The following is a 10,057-nucleotide window of genomic DNA, read 5'->3' as shown; positions in this document are numbered from 1 at the left end:
TGTGGGCGTTTAGCAGTTCGCCCACACGTTTGTTTTCACTCACGCACAAGGGGGGGGGGCAACCATTTTTTCTTTCGGAAATATTAACGCACACACGTGTGGGCGTTTGCATCTCACCCACACGCGTGGATCCACGTTCGTTTTGTGGTTGCACGAATCTTGACATGTTTGTGATGCCATGTAGGACTAGGCTGGTGTGTGGGCATTCATCCGGTCGCCCACACGTTCGTTTCACCACACGGGAGCGCCGGTGTGTGGGCGTTTAGCAGTTCGCCCACACGTTTGTTTTCACTCACGCACAAGGGCTGGTGTGTGGGCATTTGCCATCTCGCCCACACGCCCGTCTCCTGTCCCACACCCAAAGCTGTCAGTTGTCATGTGTTTTACAGTATACATGGCAACTACCCTAGTGTGCTTGTAAACAAATGACAACTCTTTTTTTACCCGAACATGTCAGTTGCCATGTGTTTGCAGGATACACGGCAACTGCCCTAGTGTGCTTATAAGCAGATGGCAACTCTCTCTTAACCCGAAACATGTTATTTTGTCATGTCTCTTTGTAGCACTACACGGCAAATGCCTAGTGTTAGTAGGTGGCAACTCCTAAGGTTTTCAAATCATGACAACTGTAGTAAACTAGACCATATATGGCAACTGCCTAGTGTTAGTAGGTGGCAACCACAAAAGTTTTCAAATCATGGCAACTATAGTAAACCATACCATACATGGCAACAACTGCAGTTGTCCAAAATGGCTTCTGGAACTTTGACCTGAGATGGCAACTGCAGTTGAGCAACCATGGCAACTGTAGTTGTCCGACATGACAACTGTAGTTGAGCGACATGGCAACTGAAGTTAAATGGACATTGAAGAAGGTCCGGACCATGGCAACTGCAGGGATGCGTGGTGACTGTCACGCGGGGCGTTCGGGACCGTGAGGTATGTGGCTGAGAGAGGTCATGTGGGCGTTATCTATTTTGCCCACACGTATGCGTGTGAGAGGGACCGCGAGGAAAAAAAAGGCGTGTGGGCGCTAGTTGTTTTGCCCACACATAGGCTGTGGACTGATCCTCTTTGACACCACACAAAACATGTGGCCAGATCCCTTAGCGGCCACACGTGTGGGCGTTATCGACGTCATTTTCTTTTCATGCCATACCCGCACGGACAAAATATATATGAGAGAAGGGTGGCACAAGATCATGCTTCAAACACCATCCCTCCCTGATATATAACAATCTCAATCTTATGGAAGTTTTTTTTTTTTTGATAATCGATCTTGTGTAAGTTTGTTGAGATAATGAGATGGAGACGGTATGTTACAAGGTGTACTACATTAAGTTGCTGGCACGTTCACTTTCATCCAGCCGGTTGTTATGATCTGCCGCACGTGTGTTAGTTACAGAATAGAGGTTGTTATACGGCATTCAAATTATGTAGGTAGAGGTAGGGGTTGTGCGTCGCAACCTTGTTACCCTACCTCCCTCCCTCCCTGATTCCACGCAGCACAGCGAGCTTGTTCCTTACCAGCACGATGACGAAGATAATCTCCGACAAGCTGCCGAGCAGCACTTCAGCGGAGACAACCAAAGGCAAAGGGCAGCCGTCACCGGTGGCTGGATCAGCGGCGCACCTTGACGACGACGACGACAAAGTCTTTCAGGTACGTACATGCGCTCTATATCATCAGCTACCAAGGCTAATTCGATCTTGGTGTGTTCATGTGAGTTTGTACGTCCATGATTCCATCAATGGTGCTTACTAATTCTTTGTGTGCATGCATGCAGCACGTGATGGTCACTTTCTTCATGTTCGTTTTCTTCGTCCTGTACGCCTTGTTATTGTGGTCAGATCTAGGGCATTGGTACAATTCCTCTACTCCATGGTCATGATCCACCTGTGGCTTATCAAACGGCGGGACCAGAAGACATGTGAGCCCGAAGCATGCGAATTGACAACTTCTATTAGAACACCCGGAGCACCAGAGGTATTTGCCGATTGACGCAAGGCACCTAATAAACCAGTAGTACTACTGTAGATTTTGTTTTCGCTAATCAACCCGTTTATGATTCATTTTCGTGCATAAATTATTTCGTGCAGTTGATGATGTTGGCAACCGGGATCATGTTAATCTCCTTGGGGGTGGCAATCTTCGTATTTCACCAGATTCCTATGACCTGGCCTTGGTCGCTTTCACGGTCTTTTTATCGACGGGGGGCATGTTTATTTTCCTCAAATGTGCGGAAGTTGAAAGGAAGCGTTTAGAAGAACTTAACGCTGCCTCAGATCTAGTCTAGTTCCAAAGCATTGGCATCTAAAATGCAGCTGCCAAGTTTGTTTTATTTAGTGAATAAACTCGATATATAAACCCTACCGAAGAAGAAGATCTGTTTTCATGTTACTTTTGGGGATTTTGGCATGCATGGGCATTGATGGCCGTAATCTCCAGCAGTTTCTATAAGGGAAATTTGTGGAGATGCAAGACCCACAGATTCAATCTCGTCCATGGTTTTCAATTTCAGTTTCAGAAAAATTTCAGCACCAACCGAAATCACTGAAATTCAGTGAATTTCAGTGATTTCAGTTTTCATTTCAGCCAAATGAGCGAAATATTCACTTGAATTTAATTAAAAATTTGAATTTTTTAAAAAATATCTTAAAAAATATTGGAATTGTTGTGCTATAATGAAATTGCTGAAATATTTTGGCCGAAACATAATATTTCGGTGTCTGCTGAAATTACTGAAATTAAGTGAATTTCACCGAAATCTCACTGAAAGTGAAAACCATGATCTCGTTTCATGATATTATGAGGGACAGAAGTCTTGATCAGGCCAAGCCGGCATAACAGTTAGTAGTTCGCATTACTTTCTCTTCCGAAGCACGAACATTCGAGTTCAGTATGGAAGCCTGATTGCTTAAGGTTTAATCCAGTCATGTTGGATCTTCTACTAAAAAAGGAAGAGAAAGATTGATTGCAACAGCTCAATCGGATGAGACATCTCTTATTTAAAGAATGGCGCTTAGGCCAACAATCCTAAAGGGGGGAGGGGGGGGGTCTTTTATGCGCCTTTATGTAGATTCAAACAAAATACTATACTGAACTTTATCCGAGAATCTTTCTAAAGAATCCATTTGTCTTTTTTTTTGTGAACCAGTGTAATCTATAGTGGTTTCTATAAGGAAAATATATTGTGGGGACGCGGGCGCTTCATTAGTTTCTTCAGGAGAGAAAAAAAGTTTGCATCATAAATATAGGAGGGATGCTACGTTTCCACTACACACCCACATCCTGGTGGGTTTCATGGCATAACTCCTCCTCCTATGTGGCGGTGGTTGTCTCAATTGCTAGAGTGACCTAGTGCTCCTCCTGAGTGGCGAATCTAGGACGAAAATTGAGGATGGGCTCAAAGTTAATGGCGGAAAAATTGTTTTAAGAATAAAAAAACTTCATCTCGTAATTCTTTTGTCCAAATAAGTTGAGATTTTTCCAGATTACTACTAGGACTTACCGAGAGCCACTCTTCTCGTTTACCGAGAGACACTCTTGGGTAACAACCACTAGAAAATTCATAGTGATTGTATGGACTCTTAGTAATGAGAGAAGACCGAACTTTACGGTGGTTGGACTATTGAACTATTTAAACATTCCGACGTAGAAACACAATAGTTTTTGGTGGAAAAGGAACCTCCAGCCGATGGCTGAGTTGCTGTTGGTAGCCCGTTTTGAGGTATGCAACCGGTGGCTGATAAGATAGCCTGAGTTGACTCCACCAGGTCCAGCTCCTTCAAAGTCTTTATTGCAGAATCCAAATCATCTCCAGACCCTTCAAGAGCCCTCTCAAGCAACTGAAATCATTTGAGGAACCGTAGTCAACTATATACTTAGTACAAGCCCATCCATCTAGCTCAAAAAGGTAGAGAAGCAATTCAGCCCATCATCAGGTAACATATCCCTGAACCTGAAGGCAGAAAACCCTCCGCGTCTTCACACCGTGGCTCTGTCGTGCACCTGCGTGCGTGAGAAACCTTCCACTTGTACCGTTACACTTGTAAACATATCCATGTTTTTGCTTCCATAACCCAATGAAAGGGAACTGCACAAAAACAAAGCAAAAGTATCAGTACCCGAGATTACTTTTTGGTTCCCTAAATCATGCTGGAATGTTGGAAGCACTGCAGGCACTAACAAATGTTATTTTCATGCTAAGTTGAATCATGTATAAAGTGCAGGACTAATCTATCATGGTCAGCAATCACATATCTTGCGTGTACGATTAGATAGCCAATTAGATAACCTGGCCAATGAATACAATCGACAATTTATCGTGTAAATTTGAGTTCTTTTTTCTTTTGAATCACATATCTGGATTGAAGGGACTGAAAGAAAGCAACCAAACAGGGTGCTGGTGACATACTCATAATAACGAAGAAGTGCATACCAAAGGGGGTCGGGCCAAATCAGAATGAACAGATGCGCTCCTCCATGGCTGTGGGGGTTGGAGCTGCATGACGTCGTGCAGAGATAGAAGAAGCAGACACACAGAGGAAGGAATGCCCCTGACTCTCCAGCGCAAACCACGCGGTGGCTCGTTCCTACGTGCACCTGCTTGAGTGAAGAGACCAACCAGTGTCAGGGTTGAGCACCGCATCACAGGGAACCAATCCTAGCAAATCATGAGAGAGAGACCTTGAAGAGCGTCGGCGCTAGGGTGGATTGGAGCAGCGGAAGACCGGCGTCCCAAGAAGAAGAAGACGCACAGAGGAAGCAGTGGCCGACGCGGAGGAAGTAGACGGAGAAGGAGCCGACTGTCTAGATGACAGCGTGGATCCACAGGTGCAGCGGTGGCCAGTGGCGGAGCCAGGAAAAATTAGGAGCCGGGGCGGACTGCAAGCTAACTAAAGACACAGAGAAAAACTACCGGATATTTGATACTCCATCCGTTCCAAAATAAGTGTATCAACTTTAGTAAGTTGAGACAATTTTTTTGGGACGGAGGGAGTACATACTATGTGAATATTATCACTAATATGGGTAACCATAATTTTGCAATAGTACTAAGTCAAACAACCAGCATTGTATATCTATACAGATAATTTTTAATAAAAACTGAAATTAAATATGACAACTAATACTTGCTTTAGAAACTAAAAACCTCTTCATATCTGAAATTTAATAACTTATGATTGAGGTGGGACGATTGAAATGGCTGAACTAACTAGCAACGGTCAGATTAGAGGAGTCCAAAAGAAAACTGACATTTCATATGTTGGAGATGGGTTTTCCTTCAATTTGGATGATAGAAAATGTAATGTTTTTTTTTTAGAAAAATGGGCTATGGCATCTAAGTTTGGCGCTGAATTGACGCTATGACGGTGCGTGCGCTGTACTCTGATGTTAGGGCATGTACAATGGTTCTATCTTAAGAATGCCACGTAGGATAAATGATGAGGTGAAGGAGAGAGAAATCATAAGAGAAAGCTTGTCTTCTCTTATTTAAGAGAAGACAAGAGATGATCTCTTAGCATAATATGTCTCACCATGTTTTTACGAACAACTAATTATTAAAGATAAGGCTAAGAAATGACCCATTGTAGACATGTATTTTTGTTATCTCTAGTTTACATGGAAAACTTAAGATAAGACTATCTTATCAATGATTGTTCATGCCCTTAAAATCCCCAAATATGAGGAGCAATACTAATAGTATATTCTCAATTTCTCATGCCACAGATTAGAGCGTGTGTGTGCGTGTGCAAGGCGAAACCCTAAACTCACATCAATTCCTCTCTTGATTAGAAGCCACAAACTGCTGGAAGGAGGCGCGGTGGATTGTCGTCTTTCCCGCTAGGAGGGGCCGCGCCCATGCCCAGCGTTCTGCCTTTGAGAATGCCATCGAACGACTCGCCTGGAGCCGTCACGGTCGATCCGGGGGGAGGGCAGAAAGGGATGAGACGAGCAGTAGGCGAGGAGGCGTGAGGCGGTTTCGCTGGCGATTTGGCAAGTCTTAGGCGAAGCAGGCCACGTTGTGATCAGTACGGCTGTTTTGCGTGCGTTTGTGCAGCCATGGGCCTAGGAACAAGGTGCTGTGTGCAGGCTAATTAGTTGGGCCTAGAAACACCAAGCAAGCCCAGAAAAAAATTGCCCGGGCAAACACGTTAAAGAAGCTAATTACCACACGCTATCCTGGTTACGAATTGTGCGGCAGGTCACGTACGAGCCCGGGCAGCTGCCCCGGGTCGCCGGGTACTAGCTCCGCCACTGGCGGTGGCCGTCTCCGCCGCCTGCCTGCCTGATTTGGGTCTGGGCGAACAAAGGGAGAGATGCTGAGGGGAGGGGCCGCTGGCGGCGGGGAAGAGGGTGGAGGATGGTGCAGCTGTGGAGGAGGGGTTGCCGGTGGGGTGGTGGTGTGGTGGCGGTGAGTGGAGGAAGATTGGATTGGATTGGACCGGATCGGAGGTTCGGTTTGGCCGTCCGCTCCGCTGGAGAGACATCTTCTTTTCCTTGTTTTTCGTTTCATCTTTTTTGAACCCCAAATCAAATATTTGGGCCTCTAGCGGGAGCGGGAGCGGGAGCGGGGAGTGTCTGGTTCTGGGGCGGAACCGAAATTTTCATCTCCCCTCCAGAGCGTCGACCGTGTTCTCCATCTTCTCTCTGGTGGCCCCACCACCCATGCGGCCGTACATCAAGGTTGGGATCTGCCGGCGGCACTGGGAGATGGGGACGCGTGCTGCCGTGGAGCGACGTGCACGTCCCGAACAACTGGCACCTGAGCCCGGATCGGCTCCCCGTGCCAGGGACGTCCTCAACACCTTGAGGTACGCTATTGACTCCCTCTACAGGACACTTGGTTTCGGGACGAGCATGGTCTGTGTCGGCATTTTGCCGGTCGTGCTCCGAGTCTACCAGGGTTGCGCGGACGTGCATGGGAACGCACGCGCTCTCCCTTGCCGTCACCACCTCCCACCATGTCCGCCAAAGAGGAGGAGGAGGAGGAGGAGGAGGAGGAGGAGGGTGCTCGAGTGCTCTGTGCGGGAGCACGACCATGCCCAGTGGGAGGGCCAGGACGTGGTGATGGCTCTGGTCTGGAACAATCTCAAGGAGTGAGTTCCGTTAGTCGTGTGACAATCTCAATCTTCTCAAAGTTTGTTGAGATAATGAGATTGAGAGGGTATCTTAGTAAAAGGTGTAAATTACGTTGCTGGGCACGTTCACTTTTTTTTTGCGTGTAGGCCACGTTAACTATCATCCGGCCGGATGTTATGATCTGCCGCACGTGTTTTAGTTAGAGATATTATAGGAGATGTAAAATATATAGGTAGAGGTATATAGGGGTTGTGCGTCGCAACCTTGTTACCCTCCCTCTCCCTCCGTCCCTCCCTGATTCCAGGCAGCACAGCAATTTTATTAGTTACCAATACCATGAAGAAGATAATCTCCGACGACGAGCTGCCCAGCAGCAGTTCTGCGGAGACCACGAAAGGCAAAGGGCAGCCGTCACTGGCGCCGGCGGCTGGATCGGCGGCGCACCTCGACGGCGGCGACGTCAAAGTCTTTCAGGTACGCACGCGTGCGCTCTATATCATCAGCTACCAAGGCTAACTCGATCTCGGCCTGTGTGTTCATGCATGTGAGTTTGTACGTCGATATATGAATCCACTAATGGTGCTTACTAGTTTTTGTGTGCATGCATGCATGCAGCACGTGCTGGTCACTTTGGTCATGTTCGTTTGCTTCGTCATGTACGCCTTGTTATTGTGGTCGGGGCTAGGGCATTGGTACAACGTAATCTTCACCGCCATCACCTTCCTCTACTCCATGGTCATGATCCACCTCTGGCTTATCAAACGGCGAGACCAGAAGAAGACATGTGAGACCGAAGCATGCGAATTGACAACTGTTATTAGCACACCCGGAGCGCGAGAGGTATTTGCCGATCGACGCATGACACCTAATAAACCAGTAGTATTCCCACATGGAGTACTGTAGATTTTGTTTTCGCTTATCAACCTGTTTCTGATTCATTTTCGTGGATTAATTGTTTCGTGCAGTTGATGCTGCTGGCAACCGGGATCATGTTAATCTCCTTGGGGGTAGCAATCTTCGTATTTCGCCCAGATTCCTATGACTTGGCCTTCGTTGCTCTCACGGTGTTTTTATCAACGGCGGTCACGTTTAGTTTCCTCAAAGATGCGGAAGTTCAAAGGAAGCCTTCAGGAGAACTTAACGCTGCCGCAGATCTAGTCTAGTTCCAGGCATTGGCATCTAAAATGCAACTGCCAAGTTTGTTTTATTTACTGAATAAATTTGACATATAAACCCTATAGAACAAGAAGATTTGTTTTCATGTTACTTTTCTGGATTTTGGCATGAATGGGCATGAATGGTTGTAATCTCTAGCAGTTTCTTTGGTTGGGGGGAGTTGGAGCTAGAGAATGGGAGTTTAAGGTTGGCGAGAGTTAAAATCTCTTGATTGGTTCATGGACATGGGGATTAACAAGGGAAGGGGAAGAGGAATTAGGACACCCAACTCCCATCGATCGCTTCCCTGAGGGTACCTTCATAATTCAACGAAGGAAAGGGAGTTGGCATGTGGAAAAAAAGTTGTTACAGATTTGTTGGCCAACCTTCTGCCACTAGAAGAAAAAAACCCAGAGAAATTCTACTGATTTACTTGCGGCGGCATCATTTTTCCTCCAAATAAATCAGAGAGCGCTAACTGCTTTAATCCAACTGATTTCGATGCTTTCACGGTCTCTTTATAGACGGCAGCCATTTTCATTTTCCTCAAATATGCAAAGTTGAAAGGAAGCGTTTAGAAGAATTTAATGCTGCCTCAGATCTAGTCTAGTTCCAAAGCATTGGCATCCAAAATGCAACGTCCGAGTTTGTTCCCTTTAGTGAATAAACTCGATAAACCATACAGAAGAAGAACATCTGGTTTCATGTTACTTTCCAGGATTTTGGCATGAGTGGCTATAATCTCCAACGGTTTCTATAAGAGACATTTTACGGTACATGAAATCAATTTGGTCCGTTCATTTCTATCGCTTGGAGGGCCCAACTAAGCCAATACTATAACAGATTTTCGGTGGTATTGACGTAGCTACCGAAATCAGTAAGGTGTTTCCCAGCATTGCGGATTTCTTACTGCGGCATGCCCAAGTTATAAAATTGTAACCCGATGGAAACAACTCTTATCAAATTGTACCATCGGTACTTATGTAAACCGAAGACGAGTCTAACATGGTGAGACCTAGCTACCAGCCACTGCCCTTGCCACACCGTTGCCCCTCCAATCCCGTCCTAAGCTTGCCGGCGGCGAGTATGGCAATGGGGCATCATTCACTGTAGTCTAGTTTTAGAATGGTATTCTCCCCGTCCTTTCTCTGCTCAGGTGTAGTTCAGGTGGTGTATATCCGGTGGATCTTCTTAGGTCATGTTGACGTCGGTTTGTAGCGAATTTGTTTAGATCTAGTTGGCCTTAGTTTTTGGTGGATATGTCCAAATTTGGTCAGTGTCTATGGTCATTGATGTGTTTGCAGGTTTGGTTCTTTCGATCTACATTTTATCTTCGTCGGTGATGGATGCCGTCTGGTGCGCTGGCCCTTTGGGGCCTTAGCAAGACAATATTCCGACTGTGAGCTACAACAAGGTTTTACCTGACTCAGTGAAGGATGGCGGATGTCGTTGGTGCGCCTTCCGTTGTTTGTTCCAGTGCTTGTTGTCATCTCTAGATGGTCCATGAACCGGATTGTCATTCTTATTACCTCACCGCTGTTACATTTTATTAATAATTCCTCGTTGTTTTCGAGATAGCTCATCATCCACGCCTATGAAAGACTGTTTTCCTGTGTATAATAATATATTAAAAAAAGGAAGTGTTTAGGAACGGCGTGCGGGCCACTCGATCGAAGTGAGGCGAAGAGCATCGTACGCCTCGCGCTCCTCCTGATCCCCTTCTTCCTCCTTCAGATCCCGCCGCCGGCTAGCACTAACCCCGCGCAGGTCACCTCCATCCTTCATATCCCATTATTTCCCGCTGGCCACCCTCCC

At 46.3% G+C, this 10,057-nt stretch overlaps 1 protein-coding gene across 1 annotated transcript; it reads left to right on the top strand.

The window, feature by feature from the left end:
* The first annotated feature begins 7,362 nt into the window (after nucleotides 1–7,362).
* LOC119341953 lies at nucleotides 7,363–8,353 on the top strand. The gene is made up of 3 exons (XM_037613798.1): nucleotides 7,363–7,561; nucleotides 7,703–7,927; nucleotides 8,053–8,353. Exons 1-3 carry the CDS (start codon nucleotides 7,424–7,426, stop codon nucleotides 8,248–8,250), a joined length of 561 nt encoding a protein of 186 aa, XP_037469695.1. The 5' UTR covers nucleotides 7,363–7,423; the 3' UTR covers nucleotides 8,251–8,353.
* Nucleotides 8,354–10,057: the final 1,704 nt, after the last annotated feature.

The sequence above is a fragment of the Triticum dicoccoides genome, chromosome 7B (assembly GCF_002162155.2).
Source record: "Triticum dicoccoides isolate Atlit2015 ecotype Zavitan chromosome 7B, WEW_v2.0, whole genome shotgun sequence".
Lineage (NCBI taxonomy): Eukaryota > Viridiplantae > Streptophyta > Magnoliopsida > Poales > Poaceae > Triticum > Triticum dicoccoides.
Note: the sequence above shows the minus strand (reverse complement) of the source record. Positions and strands in the feature narration are given on the sequence as shown.

Bases quoted from the DNA above. Each gene is read 5' to 3' on its own strand.
- LOC119341953 (XM_037613798.1), top strand. From the start codon at position 7,424: ATGAAGAAGATAATCTCCGACGACGAGCTGCCCAGCAGCAGTTCTGCG. The intron at 7,562-7,702 runs GTACGCACGCGT...GCATGCATGCAG, and splicing joins GCGACGTCAAAGTCTTTCAG to CACGTGCTGGTCACTTTGGT. The intron at 7,928-8,052 runs GTATTTGCCGAT...TGTTTCGTGCAG, and splicing joins GCACACCCGGAGCGCGAGAG to TTGATGCTGCTGGCAACCGG.